This window comes from Macrobrachium rosenbergii, chromosome 55, assembly GCF_040412425.1.
Source record: "Macrobrachium rosenbergii isolate ZJJX-2024 chromosome 55, ASM4041242v1, whole genome shotgun sequence".
Classification (NCBI taxonomy): Eukaryota; Metazoa; Arthropoda; class Malacostraca; order Decapoda; family Palaemonidae; genus Macrobrachium; species Macrobrachium rosenbergii.
Genome location: NC_089795.1, coordinates 87,657,600 through 87,674,807, shown reverse-complemented (window position 1 = coordinate 87,674,807; position 17,208 = coordinate 87,657,600). Strand labels below are relative to the sequence as shown.

At 36.4% G+C, this 17,208-nt stretch overlaps 2 protein-coding genes across 3 annotated transcripts; both read left to right on the top strand.

Annotated features, from left to right (window-relative positions):
- Positions 1–231: 231 nt before the first annotated feature.
- Positions 232–16,926, top strand: LOC136835617 (putative protein MSS51 homolog, mitochondrial). Of its 2 annotated transcripts, none has more exons than XM_067099382.1 (3): positions 232–310; positions 13,055–13,248; positions 14,588–16,926. In XM_067099382.1, the coding sequence occupies exons 2-3, from the start codon at positions 13,064–13,066 to the stop codon at positions 15,825–15,827; spliced, it is 1,425 nt and encodes a 474-aa protein (XP_066955483.1). In that variant the 5' UTR covers positions 232–310; positions 13,055–13,063; the 3' UTR covers positions 15,828–16,926. The 2 variants fall into 2 exon arrangements, with proteins under 2 accessions (XP_066955483.1, XP_066955484.1); XM_067099383.1 differs by having other exon boundaries at positions 250–458.
- Positions 3,761–5,587, top strand: LOC136835868 (protein O-linked-mannose beta-1,4-N-acetylglucosaminyltransferase 2-like). Its single transcript, XM_067099712.1, has one exon. The coding sequence runs from the start codon at positions 3,761–3,763 to the stop codon at positions 5,585–5,587; it is 1,827 nt and encodes a 608-aa protein (XP_066955813.1).
- Positions 16,927–17,208: the final 282 nt, after the last annotated feature.

Genomic DNA, 17,208 nt, shown 5'->3' with positions numbered 1-17,208 from the left:
AAGTAAAACTTATTATTATTATTATTATTATTATTATTATTATTATTATTATTATTATTATTAAAGGTCTTAGGTCTTTCCCCCCATTGACCCTAGCCCCTCCATTCCCAAAATTAGTAAGTAAAACTTATTATTATTATTATTATTATTATTATTATTATTATTATTATTATTATTATATTAAAGGTCTTGGGTCTTCCACACCCCCATTAACCATCCCCATCCATCCCTCCCTGCCCCCGCCTCCACACAAGGTGGCGTGCGTTTGGAACCTGGAACTTGTTGCCGTCGGAGACGTCCTGTGTTTTGGGTAAATTTCGCCATTTTAACTTCGTTTCTTCCCTTTCAACAGCGACATTTTGACTTTATATCGTGTGTTATTGTCGAGGCCCCCGCTTTAGGGTCGTGTCATTCGGGGACTTAGCTTAAAATAGGCCTAAAGTTTGGGAAGCCCGGAGGTGGGTCCACATGTTCCTTTGTTTTGGGAGGAGTTGAGCGTTAGGCCTATTAACGAAATTTCACGATAAACAGGATTCCTGCGACTTATCGTAATTTAAAAACAAATCTTATTAAGAGATATATGAAAGCAAATCATAAAAATATTTTAAAAAACACAAAAGCATACAAGGCTTACGTCTTATAGGCCTATAGGCCTAGTTAGTCTACGTGACACACGGGATTCCTTCAATTTATCATACTTTAAAAAATAATAAGAAATGTATGAAAGCAAATCATATAGAGAAATAGATTAAAAAAACACAAACAAAACGGAAATACATCTTATACACCTGGGTAGTCTTATAGGCCTATACGTCGAAGTCAGACCAGTTCAGACGAGGCGTCGGTGGCTAAGGCTAGCCGTAAAGGCCTCAGGCTATTGCATGGCAGTTGACTGTGGCTGTTTTAATTCTAGTTTCGACGTCGTCGTGTTTTAGGCCTATGCATTTACGCGTTTTTGTTGATGCATAGGCCTACTGCACCTCTTTGTTTCCCCAGATTTAGCCTGTAGCCTAGGCTATAGACCAGTCACACTGAAGACCGATACCACAGCATGGTTCCCGCCTGCCCCTGGCCAGAATATTTACCCTCGGTCGTTTTATGTTTTTGTTCATAGGCCTATTTATAGGCCTATCATTTGTTTTCTGATTTCATGATATTTGCCGATCATCTCTTTATGCTTTCGCATTTGCCCTTGAAGGGCTGGCACTGAAGCGGCTCCCATTTTTGCACATGAACTGGTAGTTACTGAACTAGAGGGCGTGGTATTGCAGTATAGTCTTCATTTTTATCTATAGGCCTATGTCACACTTAGGCCCAGTCAGAAACTGATTTTTTAAGACAGAGGACAACAGAAGTCGATTGAATGCATAGAATGAAGAGCAGCGTCATGAATTAATCCACAGGGATGCACATCATAAATTTTTCTCCCAAAGCCTAACCTAACTTAGGGGCTATGGGGCTAGGTCCTACTTGATGGGGGGGTGAAGGGAACTCCCACTTGAATTCACCTGGAGTTTTGGACATCTTAGAGTAAAACTAGAGATATGGGTAAAACTGAAGCCTACTACCGCAGCCCTCTGCTTCGTTAACTACTGGGCCAATCAAGAATGACAGACTCAGGTTCCACCGACAAAAACAAAACCTCTCCTAAAATGCCGTGTCCTGACCTAACCAGGTCTTACCTTTCTAATCTGACTTAGGGCAGCATGCCCTTGGCTGGCTTTTGAGAGGGGGCGGGGGGCTATGCCCCTCTAGAAGCCCCAAATAACGCTAATCATCAGAAGCATGGACTAAGCTTCCTCTTGAAAGTAGTGGCAGAACCTGCTCCCATCATTCTGCAGACTAATCAGTAATTGCTAGTTTATGTGCAAAACTGGGCTGCATATAGCACTAGCCATTTGGGGTTGAATGCAAAAAGCATGAAAGATGGTAAATATACACATAAAAGATAGATATAAACAAAAACCTAAACAAATGGCAGTAAATATTATGATTGGCAACTGGCGGGAACAAGGCCGCAGTAGAAATCTTCAGTTTTACAATATTTAAAATTTACCAGAAACATATAAGGAGCAATTGCAGAGTAAGGGGTCAGGGCCACTGTAACCCTAGTAGGTATTTCTGTAGGGGGGCATTTCAGAGGGAAAATGACCTAACAACCTCAGACCCCATGTCCTAACCTGCTTGGGGGGCTTCGCCCTTCCTGGACCCTCACAAGTGATTCATGACCACCTACTCTGCAAGTCTTATGTTTTAGAAGTAATGGGATGCTTTCAGAAGACCAGTAGACTTAGATGTGAGCCAGCCTCCATATTTTTATCAGTAAATATGTGACTTTCTCATATTTCCCAGGGGAAACAGTAAAAAACAAAATCATCACTGTCATTTCTGATGTAATTTCTGTGATGGCAAGGAATTAAAGTATCATGGTGTTACCCTCATGTTTCTAATATAGCTCATACTCTGAACCACAGGGTAGATGTTATGCTTCAGGCTGTGGTATGGATCTTGGTAAGCTAATGGTATGATGCATTACCAGTAACCTGAATCTTTACCAAACACATGAACCAAATGTTTTTATCTTGTGTTCATGCTTTTTTTGACCAAGTCTAGTTCATTATTATTTTGTGATACTACCGATTTTTTTTTTTTTATTTTTCCTCCTGTATATTTAACAGTGAAGGGATTTTTGAATAAGAAAAATTAGAATTTAATCCAGCAGGAGTTGCAAAATGGACCTGTGCTCAAAACACAAAGTGTCGCACCTGAAAAATATATAGTTCAGAGGTTGTACTGCGATAAGTAAGGCCTAAAATCTCACCGACATTGAGTTTAGTAGTACTACTGTATTGGTTTATTATGAAAAGTAAGGAGCAGTTTATTTAATAAGCAGGAGTAACCTTTGTCAGGGGCATGATAAACCAGCAAGAATACAAGGTTAGCCCAATCTCCTTGGCAGAGATTGATCCATCTAAGCCTAATGGGTTAAACCTTAGTTCTTGTGTCTTGGTAAAACTTGATGAGATCTTTAAGGTCTTTCCAAGATATAGTAAAAAAAAACTTTGGATATGACTAGGTTCAAGATACTCTGGGACATGTTAAGTTTTGGATAAATATTTAGTGTTAAAAGACAGTAAAGTAGACAGGGAGTCAAGGTCATACTTTTTTTGTCTCAAAGTTCTGCACAACACATAGAGGAATTGGTATTCTGCAATAGGTTAGGTTGTAAATGAATTTTTTAGCATATATTTTTTTTCGTCATAATCCAGCTTGCGACTTGCAGGTTGTATAGTGATTTTCCCTTACATCCAGCATGAGATCACCAGTCTCTGCCCCCTACACATGTAAATCTGTTTTTATATGAAAGGTTGGTTTGTTTTTGTTAAGGAATACACAGAATATCTTAAAATTCATATTCATGCATATACAAGCCATATTTCACTAGTTGATCTTCCTTTGATTCTGCTTGATGGTTTAGAAAAAAATTGGGCCAGTTACATGTTGGGTTGCTGACCAGTAACATAATTATTAATAATTGCATCAGTTGTTGATATGTATAGTTTACTCAGAGTTACTGGCTAAATAATGGTTTGTCTATTAGGGGACTATATGACCTTTTAGAAACTTAGAAATTATATATGTACAGTATATATATATAAATTATATATTTTTTTACTCAAAGAGATGCAGATGAATATTATAGATAGCGTGATGCAAAAATAGTGGTCTTATTGTATTGCAGGAAGCACATTTTCAAGTCATGACAAAAAACGCAGCTTTTCATCTGACAGTGGCCGCAATTCTAACATCTACTTGGTCGTTAGACAGCAGTCATTCAAAAACACCAACTCCAGTATGTAGTAAAGGTCTGTTTTATGAAAAACAAAACAGTGCACAAGCAAAATGTTATATGTCTTCCAGAAGTGACCGGTTTAATGGAGACAGTCAATATTATAAATTGTGTTCCAAGGAAAATGTTGCTCCCACTTCAGTTTGGTGTCATGATTCTGTAGAGTCAGGTTTGAGGTGCCATTTTCACAACTTGTATTATGACTCCAGGCATGGTGAATTTGTATTTGTTCTGGGTGCAGACTCATTGATAAGTGGCATAGATAATCTTAGGATGCTTGAGAAACTATACCTGTCTTCAGTAAATGGCCATAATGCCTTCCAAATCAGATTGTCAGTTTTGCCTGGGAAACATGTGAACATCATAAATTGTGTTGTGAAATTTGAAGGAAAAACACTGATATCAGGGCGTTTCAAACCTGATAACATTCATCATGTCTTCCATGATGACCTGTTGCCATCGTACTTTACAATAAGGGAGTTTTGTGCAGATATGGATGTTTGCAAAGAAACGTTAAATATTATTTTTACTGATGAGCATGAACGTGGAGCATACTGGGATCTGTATCAGATGTTTACCAGAAAAGTGATGAAATTACAGGATCTTAGTGTTGATGAGAATGAGTGGTATTGTTTTCAAGATACATATATAGGTTTAAATAAAATGAGTGTATGGTACCAATATGGTTTTGGTGTTTTGCAGGGCCCTGTTAAAAAACAGTTTCAAGGGGCACATTTAAGACAATTTGCTAACTTCGTGAGAGACCAATTAGGAGTTAAAATGCAATTTGAAAAGCAAAGTGGAGTTTTACTCTCCAGAAAATTAAATAGGAAGATAATTAATGAGAAAGAATTAGTTGATGCCATTCAAGGATTGCGTCTCTCTGTGAAGGATTATGAAGAGATAGCAATGAAAACAGTAACCCTGGAAGAGGGTAACTTGAAAGATGTAATTAGTGCATTTTCTGAGGCTGCATTGATTGTCGGTGTTCATGGGTCTGCACTGATAGTCGGAATGTTTCTGCCTCCGGGGTCAGTTATGGTTGAGCTGTGGCCTTATGGAATTGACCCCAGTGCAGCACCAGTCTTTAAAACAATGTGTGAACTTGATGGATTTGATGTGATTTATATTCCATGGACCAATGAAGACTTTCAAAATACTGTTTATCATCCAAGTTATCCCAGTTATTATGGTGGCCTTAGTCATTTACCAAAGGAAGAGCAGGATAAGGTTGTGAAGAGCCTCAACGCAGACAAACTTACAGGGTTGGAATGTTGTGACGGTACCGAATGGCTCTTTCGCATATATCAAGACACGAGGGTCAATGTTGGAAATGATGCAAACCTGAAAAGTATTTCAGTTTTAAAGCTGATTTCAGATGGTGTAAAAAGAGGAAAAGTACTTCTTTCTTCAAGAGCTTACAGAGACAGATATTTAAAAGACAGCAAATACCCTGGGGAGGTACGCATGTTAAGGTGTAATTTGGAGAGGGAGGAGACCTCTACAAAATTATACGCAAAGTGGATTGACCCTTGGAATGTTGAATATTTGGAATGTGAAGAATTAAATTTTGAGGTTGTAATGCAAAGCAGAGGCAGAGAGGAGTTTAAAAAGTACCGAACTCACGAAGGCACTTTTTTGAAAAAGTTGGCTTTTAATGTTGATAAATTGGATTTATGGGTGACTTGTTTATGTGATGGTTTTGAAAGTCCGACTTCATATACAGCATGTCTTTAAATACAGCATGTCTTTAATTTGTTAGCAAAACTTGTAGAGAATTGCCACTTTATTGTATGAAGTTTTGTAATTATTTTTGTACCTGTACGTATACTATGTAACATTTTTAGAAATATATATTTTGTAGAATGGTAAAGGTGTTATGATTAGCACATGAAGTTAACAGTATAATTTTTTAATATATTTTATAAAAGTTGGCTAATAATTCTACTCATGGCAGTTGAGTGCAAAGACAATTTCCACTTACAAGCTAAAGATATACAGTAGGATCATGTATCGAATAAACTGTAATTTGCAAGTATTTAGTTATCAACTATTACAATCTATAGATAGTAGCTGGTTATGGTCTGCCATACTAGAATGCTAAATTATGGGAAAATCTAGGGTGTTCAGCTTTGATCCTTGAAAGGAATCTTTTCTGTGTGATCATGCTCTAAGTTGAAAAATTTATTGAATTCGTTAAATACCTGCATCTCAGTAAGTGTCTTCAACAATGAGAGAGAAAAATTATGTGCCCAGGTATCATGAAAATCATTCGTAAGATCTTCCAAACTCTGGGATTACATTTATATCACGTCATGCAAAGATTCACATACTGTATTTGAAAGTTACCTTCTGTAGACAAATACTCAACCTGTGAGCAATATAAAGAATAATTGATTATAAACATCCTCTCCATGTAGTTGATAAGGTGTAGGGTATGAATTTTCCTCTATACTCCCTAAATCTCAGTTCTAGTTAGTTTTCTGTAAAAGAAAACTATTGTGCAGGCTTTGTCTGTCTGTCCACACTTTTTCTGTCCGCCCTCAGATCATAAAAACTACTGAGGCTAGAGGGCTGCAAATTGGTATGTTGTTCACCCACTCTCCAATCATCAAACATACCAAATTATATCCCTTTAGCCTCAGTAGTTTCTATTTTATTTAAAGGTAAATTTAGCCTTAATCATGCTTCTGGCAACAATATAGAATAGGACACCACCAAGTTTCATGCGCCGCAGCTCATACAGCATTATAACGAGACCACCAAAAGATAGATCTGTTTTCGGTTGCCTTGATTATATGCTGTAGCAGTTGTAAGGAAAAGTTGATTGCATTGTTTCTTCGGCGCATTTTTTACATGTCTCTAGGTTATATCCGGTTAAATATTTAATTTCCCATGTTGTACATCCTTTCTCCAAGTATGATTGTCCGTAAGTTTAGTACTTTGGACCCATCCATCTGAAATTTTCATAGACAGTATTTCCTGAATTTCATGAAACTCATTTAAGTGTCATTCTTGATCCCCAGAGTTTTGAGAAACGTATCTGATCTACTTGTTCCTTAGTTGTAAAAATTGGTATAAGCCATTGAGAATGTCTTGAAAGATTTTTTGAAAGTTTATCTACCCAGAAGAAATGTATTTGGTCTTCTATTCTGCCATGTTTTGAATATTGTTCCATGGTTTTGTTTCAGGTAGCTGATTTGCATCGTAAATTGTAGGATGTAAACTTGTTTGATAATGAAACCATCAATTATAGTTATCCTTAATTCACAGTGTTGAATTCCTCAGACACATTTGAAAACTGAAGCAGAATAGCCAGAAATTACTTTTCATTCTTATGCTCCTGCAACCAATTCTTCAACTTGTCAGAGATAAAAGAGGAGGGAAGCTAAAAGACTGGTGACCAGGGCAAAGAGGTACAGGAAGAATGGAATCGTATTGTCAAAACAGCAGAAAGAGAAAATTTTCAGTTTACCAAAAGTGGATAAAAAAAAAAGGATAAAAGCAAAGATTGTGTGTTGTTCATCCAACTGAAGGAATTGTTTCTTTGGATATTTTTCGTGAAGCATTACAATTACAGTACCAACTTGCGTAAAAATTTGAAATAGTTGATTTCATTTTTGATACAGCAGGATTTTGTGATTTTTCCATTAGTAAGTTTCCTATCTAGATGCTAATAGTATTCATTTACTGAAATCTTTTTTATCTGTTTAGAGTCTTGAAGCTTGTCTTTTCCATTTGATTATGCTTTAAGCTGCGAAATTTAATGAATTTGTTAAATACCTGCACCTCATTGCCATCCCTATAGATAATTGTTTCTTGTTGGTAAATCTTAAAGAGGTGATCTGGGGTGCATGCACGAACACTCCCAAGGTTAAGGTTAAAGGTCATGAGGTTCAGGCTACATCAACACCCTTGGCCTGTATGAGGAACATGGGAGAAGCCACTCTAAATTTTGCCTCATGTAGGTTACCCACAACTTTGTAAGGTTTATCACAGTGAGCTATCTTATAAATCTAGCCTGTTATTTGTCGTGTAGAATCAGCAAATCGAGCCTTCAGAAGTTGCTAGACCCCCCTCTTTGTCCTCTTCCTATAGCTATTCCTTCCTTATGAGTGTACATTTTTACCTGTTTATTGATTTATTATTTTTCCTATTTTAATAAGTTGGATCTCTTTATGTATTTCCCTTTACCTCCTCTTACTTCTTCCTAAAGAACACCATATTCTTTGGAAGCTTGAATTTCAAGTCAGTGGCGCTGTGGGCTTGTTCCATATGAATGGGTTTCATCTAATGGATAATAATAATAAAATAAAATAGTACTCTGTCACACGGGGCTCTGCCCTTTAGAATGTATGTCAAATGTTTTACCCTGCTTAATAGAAAGAGTATTAACCATGGTTTTAGCCAACTAGGAACCAGTCCAATTACATAACTCCTTGTTAATCTCAAGAACTCTGATTCCAGATCACAGTCCCTTACCAGTTTGCCTCTCCAGCAACCCCAGTTGCAGATATTTGTATCCAGAGGAGTCCCTCTTAAATAGCTAATCAAACTTGCAAATCATGTTGGTCTCCATTTTTTTTATGGGAGCAACAAAAAAATTTTTACATAAACCCATCAGATTACTGAAAGAGTCTTCCCAGCCCCTTTAGTCATGTGATGCTGGAAGGAAGGGGGATGTGTTGTCAGTGCACCTTACACTGCACTGTAGGCATTTCTGAAGGATGTCTGCAGCATCCCTTCGGCCTTTAGCTACATCCTTTTTTTGTAGCCTTTACCTCTTATCACCACATCCTCTCTTCAGCCTTACTGCCCAACCTCTGACTATTACTTCTTATTGCAACTTTGATGTTTTTTCTCAGGTTCCACTTATAGATCATTGTACTTCATATCCTTTATTTTCTGGATCTCTCTGTCTTGCTGTCCAACTACTCAAACTCCCTTTTTTCCTTCTCTTAAGCACTGAATGGCCAAAAGTACCCCGGTGCTTGGTTTGAGAACCTAATTTTCAGAAAATCAGAATTACAGTAAACCCCCCATATTTGCGTTCTCATGATTCGCAGACTCACGCATTCACGGGTATCTTTGTGGAACATATCTACCCATAATTCTTGGAAAATTCACCCATTCGCAGTATTTTTCACTGAGAAATATTCACTAATTACTGTATTTTCATATAATTTTCATGAATAAATGCACTTTTTGTGATAAAAATAAAAATGCACATTTTGTGATAAAACTTGTTTAAAATATCAAAATGGGCAGTTCTAAGTGTTTTTAGAGGGTTTTAAGTATTCCCGGATTTTAGCTATTTGCGGGGGGAGGGGGGTGCGGTATGCATCCCCTGCGAATACGGGGGTTCACTGTAATGCAATCAAGTCTTGTGGTAAGTCCAGACAAAATGGAATGACTTACCACTCTTAGTGGTGCTTGGGTTCACAGAGTGACTTACCACTGTTGGTGGTGCTTGGGTTCCCAGAAGTGTGGTCTTTGAGGGTAGTTTTCTTTTTCATTGAACTGTGTCTGTGGAGAGCCGACCGCATGTAAATTTATGGGTTTGTATTTAAACGCTTTCTGTTTCACCTAAGACGTTAATAAAAGCCAACGTGGCAGGAAGGTAATGATTAATTGGAATGCATCCATATCCTTACCCATGAGTTGAAATATGTACAACAGGTTTCTTCCTTGTTATTTGTTATGGTGGAATGTGATGGTCATGTAGCTTGGGTTTGTTTTCAGCATCACTGATCTTTGAACAGTTATAAAATTTTACAGTATGTAATGAGTATTCCAAAAGTTATAGAATGGTATATGATGTACATGAGTGCAAAGAAATAAACAAAATTTTATAGAACAGTAGATTTGCTTTCGAAGAATTGAATAGAAGGCAAAAGATATTACAAATTTTGATCTTCCTGTCCCTAAAAAGGTTTGGTTCTTATTAATGACATTGTAGGTTGCACTCTTAAGCACTCATTGGTTTCTTGAGATTATGTTTTTTTTCTATGGCTCACAGTTGTGTGGTAAAAAATTTGCTCTCGTAGTGTCTAAGCAGTTTGTATCAGAAAAGTGTGGATGTAATAAATCAGTTGTGATATTTATCCTTAAATTTCTTGCTAGTTGTATTCTGGTGTTTCTGACTGTGGCGAGTTAACTGAAAATACTTTCTTTACTGTCTTTCCTAAGATCATCTTGATTTTCGTTTACTGTACTGCTAATGTATTTGTCCCACTTCTATCACATCTTCAGCCGTTGAATTGTTAAAACTGTACCTGCTTCATTATATCTTGTCAACCTGCAGTTACACCAGAATTTATTTTTGTTCCGATGGGAATACAAACCTTCGCTCTCAGAGATGGTTACTTGATGCCAGAACACACTCCTGCTGTCTGCTGGCTTATGAATCAAAACAAACCTTTGACCCGAGATGGGAGTAGCTCATCCATTGTGATCTCAGCTGTTTAGCTGTGTGGTTTTTTGTTGACCTTTTGTTTTGCGTGGTTGAGATTTTACTGCCTACTTAAATTCTCTTAAGTACTGGGGTACTTTGTTTTGAGAACTTTTTATTATAAGTTCAGTCTGCCCTTACTGACAAACTCATTCCAACCAATGTTCTCTGGTCATTAACTCATTGTTTGTCTTGTAACCCACAGGCTGGGAATTCCAACAATGATATGCTTGTAGAAAATATACCACACTAAGCAATGTATGTGTGGACATAAGGAAAGTGCTGCACCTGTAGTAAGAGATCCTACATCGGACATTTTGGCCAGTAATTGGTGCCTTCAAGAGCTTAGAGATAATAACTTACAACCCTAAATTCCATTGACATTATGGAACTTTCGTTAGCTGCTAGTGCACTTAAATCTGCTGAATGTATGTTATTAAAGGTAGATAAAGTTTCTCACAAGCTTCAGTTCAGGACTGTTAAATGGAAGCTGTATTAGGTTCTGATTTCTTACACATATAATAAAAAGTAGTGTTCCAAAGCGTTTTGGGTAATTATCTGAGTTACTGCAGAGGTCATCCTTTCTTGCTATAAATGTTTTTATAGAGTAAGAGAAATCTAGAAATGGATTAAGCATCATTGTGTGCACATCAGATTTTCCTTATGGTTAGAAGTGTAATGAAACCCCACCACTTTGTCTCATACACACTCTCTGAATTTCTGCTGCAGTTCCCCAAATAAAATGTAAAAGTTTACTATTAAGAAAATTTCAGAATACCCCTATAAGAGCCACTCATTTTGAGTCAGGTCTAGTCAAACTACTTGGTAAAAATGGCAATCTCTGGACCAAGTTTTCATTTATGCCTTTTCTGTGATATTCCCGGTCCTCGTAATGGTGTTTGCCTTGCTACTTCTCTTATTGGCTGCATTTCTTCCTTTTTTTGGTGACAGCTTTTTTTCCCAGCCTCTGGATCCACATCTCAGCTTCATATATGATATTAATTTTGCAAATGGTGCCTTTACTTGGATATGGAACAATGACTACCCAGCCACTGCTGAATTACGCGAATGTTATGGGTACTAAAATCATGACATATACCAAAATTAAGGAAGTTATGGAACTTGAAGCAACTCACATTTTGCTTTATAAGCAAACATTTGCAAAAATCATACGATTTTATGGAAATTGAGGTAGCCATCTCCTTTAGGTTTCAGGGGTCATGAGGCTAAAGTTTATGTAATACACTACCATAACACAATGGTGTGGCAGGAAATACAAGGTAGTTAAGTTAAAGTTTGTCACATCAATCATTTTACTAGGATACCTTTACCATATAGGGATCTATTCAGTAAAAATAAGGCAGTCATAGATGGCATTGATCAAAATTGCATTTGATAGCCTCCCTAAATACAAGATAAATAAAGCCAAGTAATTGGGATGAAGAAAGGAACTTACGGCATCTAGACAACACACCTAAAAGTTTTAGAAGCAGATTTAGCTCTGAAGCCAGTTTGAGGAAAAATGTATAACCGAAACTGTTGGTAAATGTGAGAGGCTAAGGTACACTTTCATACAAAATAATGCAAGATTTGGATCCCCACAATTTAATCTCATAATATCAGTGTTTATAGATGAAGAGAGAGCAATTTGAAATTGAAAGTGAAGAACAGAAGATAGCTGGGAGGTGAAGGCAAAAAGAAGTATGTGAGGTTGAATCATCACTTTAGCATGAATTTAGGAGCCCTTGCTAAAGAGTAGGTAACAACAGATAAGGATAGAACCCAAGAAAGGCTACTGGAGATGAGGATGTTAGCAGATACTGCAGTCTGCAGATGGAAAGTGGTAATACAATACTAAGAGCTCATAAATAAACAAATTCAAAGAAACAAGAGTTAAATCAAGTTGCGATCGGGAAGTTTGATTGGTAGACCATAATGTAAGGCTCTTACTATAGCATTGATGTAAGAAAGGCAAGCTGTAGATCTTGGTTTAGAACCAATGTTGATAATCCAAAGGCAGAAAGTTTGATTGTATAGTAAGTTAAGCTAAGCAAAATTGTTAACACATAAGCAAATGTAGAAGATGAGCTATAGGACAGCCGTAGTAAAATAGGGCTTTTTCACTTATGTAGGAAGGGTACATGTAGGATTAGCTAAATAAACCAAAAACAGCAAAACACAGGAGCTTACTTGCCCACAAACTGACGAATTATACACTCCAATTCATATACTTATATTAGTCTTGAAAGGTGCAAGAGCCTTGCAGACTTTACAAACATAACTCTGGGGAGGACAATTAATTTAAGAGAGATTAAATAGGAGTGTCAGTAGTCCTGAAATAAGAATTGGTTGGAAAAGGAAAGCAAAGAATGTGGCCTTTTCACTACATAAATGGAAGTGTAGGTAGTAACAGAGAGGCTAGTTAGGACTTCCATCCATTAATTAACTTGACAGCTAGACTTCTTGCATCTTTCCAGCTTTGAGTATGAGTCAAGTTGGAGCTTTGTATTGATAGAACGTAGACTAATTCAAGATGGGTACCTTTGCATTTTATTGTTATCACTTTTAAATGTTTAAACTGAAATCTTGCAATTTTTGGGAATGTTATTTATGCTTACCTTCTATCCATGTTTTATTTATGTGGCCTAAAAAATGAAACTGTGTGGAACTTAGTGTGTTGATATTCCTTGTAAGGCATAAAGTGCACACTACTGAAAAGTACAATAGTAACTTTTTTTTTCTATTTATTTTAGGTTTAAGTAATGGCTGAGGACTGTGAGGAAACACTGCAAGAATTTGGTTTTGAAAATACAAGACATTTTCATCCAGGGTTGTGTGCTACATGCTTAAAAAGTCCATACCATGTAAAACTAAAGCATTGTGCCCAGTGTCAGTTGGTCTCGTATTGTTCCAGAGTTTGCCAGAAATCTGATTGGAAAGTTCACAGGTAAGAGTAATAATCATGAATATTAAGGCTTACAGTCAGTCTCTTGATTACATTTGTGTTCAAGTTTAACTAACATATTTTTATGAAATTATACAGTACATAAATATCAAACAAGGAGGCAGTATGGTGTTCATTCAGACTTTAAATTGGTTGGTTAATACAGTTACACTGAAGGGCTTAGATGTCTGTAAACTGAATTATTTCAATAGAGAGTTGGATTTTAAATTGAAGGGTACAGTAGCAGCCACTAGGGCAGACGGCCATTCCAACCCCATTGCCGGTCCCCAGATATTGTTAGGGTTTGAAGGCAATATGCAGAGGCCTTTCCTGCCCCCAGTGATAAATGGACAAGGGCTAATAGTTAAAGAAGCAAGCCCAGAGAGGAAAGAGAAGGGAGAGGGTAGTAGTGCTGTGGGTTGGAACTTTGAATGTGGGGAAGATGACTGGAAAAGGAAGAAAGATAGCTAATTTGATAGAGAGAAGAAGAAACATTTTGTCTGTGCAATAGAGTAGATGGAAGGGAGATAAAGTGAGAGAACTGGGCTGTTGATATAAAATGCTTTCAAGTGAAGCAAATAAGGAGGGTAGAAATGGAGAGAGGTGGTTTGTGGACGTAAAATGCTTCCTAGTGAAGCAAATAAGGAGGGTAGAAATGAGAGAGTTGGGATGCGGATATAAAATGCTTTCCAGTGAAGCAAATAAGGGTAGAAATGGAGAGAGGTGGTTTGTGGATGTAAAATGCTTCCTAGTGAAGCAAATAAGGAGGGTAGAAATGGAGAGAGCTGGGATGCGGATATAAAATGCTTTCTAGTGAAGCAAATAAGGAGGGTAGAAATGCAGCATGAATAGTTTTATCAAAAAGCCTACAAGACCACATAATGAGAGTGGAGAGGACAAGTGACAGAGTTACGGTTGTGAATCTATAATCCAAAAAGTGCCTTTGCACAATAGATTAAATTTGCACTTTGCAAATTATAGGGAGATTATAAAGACATAGGTCCATAAGTTCTTTTTCATTTTTTTGTACAAATGTGGAGTTTAAAAATTGGGATATTTCAATGTGTACAAGATATAAATGTCATTTTTGAGTGTTTTTCTCTAAATTAAAATGTAGTGAGAATTCTGAGAGATGAGCTGTGTATGTTTTCTGGTTATTATGTCATATAGAATAGTGATTTGTTTAATTAATGTTAAGTATATTGGAGTGAAACACTAACTGCTCCAAGAGTCTCGTTACTTGTTCGTTAGTTTTGCTACAATTCCCCTTTTATATTGTAATTTTTTTGCATGAGACCTATTAAGTTCTTAAACGATTGTTTCCCTTGATTTTCTTCAACAGGCAATTTTGTTTGGCAAATGCAGTGAAATTTGGAAAGAATGTCTTTTCAGAAGCCAAAACAAAAGTTACAAGTTTTAAGAGTTGGACCCAATTCAGAACATCATTGCAGTGTGCAGTATCAGTGAATCTCAAACGTGTCTTAGAACAATTTGAAAGGGAAGCTGTTTGGTTTCCTAAAGTTTGTGAGATTTGCAAGGATGCTGATCTTTCCAAACTATTTCCATGCTCCATATGTAATTCAATTTTCTACTGTTCTAAAGAACATCTTGAACAGGATATTGACCAGCATATACACTGGTGTGGTGAGTACCTTACTTGTGTCAGTGTGGATCAGTTTTTACTGCGGAGGGATTCGGCAGACGTTAGTTTCATATTAAATGTAAAGGAAAACTTTCAGCCTCTACCAGAAGATATGACACAGCTTTTGAATTCAGAGACAGGCCTCAGTCAAAAAGTGATACCAACAGATGGAAAAATGCTCAAAAAAATTTTGACAGATGTCAGTTTTGCTGATGAACTTACGGTCATAATTTTCAACATTCTGACATCAGAAAGTGTGACAGATGCTATTACACTGTTATATGCTCTAGAGAAATTCTGTATTGGAAAAGATAAGAAGAAGATCTGTGATATTACAGAGCTAAACATTCATGTGGTAGGTGCTGATGGTATGAGAGAACTCATGTCTCTGACTCGTTGGGAATATATTGCTCATCGTTTGCCAAATCTGAAGAAATTAAGAGTCTCATTCATAGGTCCAGAAGTTATTCCTGCCATAGATGATACAGTCCCAGAGGATTTTGTTTATAGTAATGGTGAATTCCCTGTTTGTGAAGAGTGTGAACAAAGTGACAGGGATTTTGAATATAGGTTCTGTAATGTGCTTTATCACCACTATGTCAAAAAGAAGCATTTTTTCAAGCCTGATGCAGTAATAGCATACAACTGTGGATTTCATGCACATTCTGGATTAGAAATGGACACATGGCCAGAGAGTCTCAAGCTGATTATCTCTGATCCTGATATTCCTCTGATATTTACATCCTTCTCCAAGGAAGAGGCTGATAAGGAACTTCAAGTTTTAAAGAATTTACAGGATGTTAGCATTACACTTCCTTCTCAGCCTAATCCATTTAAAAGTCTGAGACCTTGTCGTGACTTTAGCAGGGATAACAACTGCCATGTGTTTTATGTCAATCATTTCATTACTTGTGTTAATGGAGAGAAAATATGTAATTAGTAATATTCACATATTACAGGAATGATGAGTACAACATTGTCATGTTAAGGCAGAAAATACTGAAACATAACATAATACCACTTAAGGCAGGCAGTTAGTACCTGAGTTAGGTAACAAAGCAGAAGTACAAAAATTTACATAGTATTCTAGTTTTGTTTCAAGAAGAAATGTTTATAGTACAATAAATACTGTATCTTGTTTCTTGTACTGGTAGATTTTATTTGTTTCTTTCATGCCACAAGTTATCCTGCAAACAATATTTGGTGTTCAACAAAGCAGGTACAGTGTTCAACTTAAAATAAGGTTCTCTTTCAAACAAAACAGGTAGAATGTTAGAAGTGTAGTTTAGACTTTTAGAAGATCTGTAATAAATTTTTGTTGCATTGTCAAATGAGATTTTTTTTAGATATAATTTCAAACTTAAAAAATACTGTCTTTTTGGGAGTAGTGTTACATTTTGGCTACACTATGGTAGACCAGCTTTTCACAAAAAAAAAAAAAAAAAGGCCACATACAGCCAAATTCTAGCGCCCATATTATGTAAGTACAAAAAGGAAATGCCATTTAATTTTTGGTTTTACATTATGTTAAGAGTTCACTATGTTAGACCAGCTTTTCACACAAAGGCACATACAGCCAAGTTCTAGTGCCCATATTATGTTAGTACAAAGAGGAAATGGCATTTAGATTTTGGTTAACTATATACAGTGCAAATGAAATTGCATTTAATTTTTGGTTAACTATAAAGTACAAATGAAATTGCATTCAATTTTTGGTTAACTATACAGTGCAAATGAAGTGGCATTTAATTTTTGGTTAACTACACAGTGCAAATGAAATGGCATTTAATTTTTGGTTAACTACACAGTGCAAATGAAACTAAAGACTTTTTGAAGATGTGGCATTTATGCATGTGACCAAGTAGCACTGTAAATTTCGTATGAACTTTTATAAATATAACTTGCATTAGTTTCACTTACAAGATATTTTTATTATGTGCTTATACTGAATAGAGTTTTAAGAATCTAGTATAGATGTTTCTCACTGGTAAAATATAAGTGTACAAGCAATTTCATTTTATTAAAACTTGCCCATACAATAAGTTTATTTTATTCATGCCTAATGTCTAGCAGGTGCTGCGGGAATTCCAGGTTCTCAGTCTAAAGGAGTGTGCTAGGCACTTGCAATGGAATCTTTCATCTTTCAACATTTCAAGTCAATTTAGTTAGGTCTGGTCAACACAGAATAAGGCTGATTATGAGTAACAGGTTTTTGTATAACCAATTTGTTTTACAAAACCAAAAACGTTCATCATGTATTGGATCCCATAAATGTGTATTCAATCTTACATAATTAGTTACAAAATAAGGAAGATTAGCAG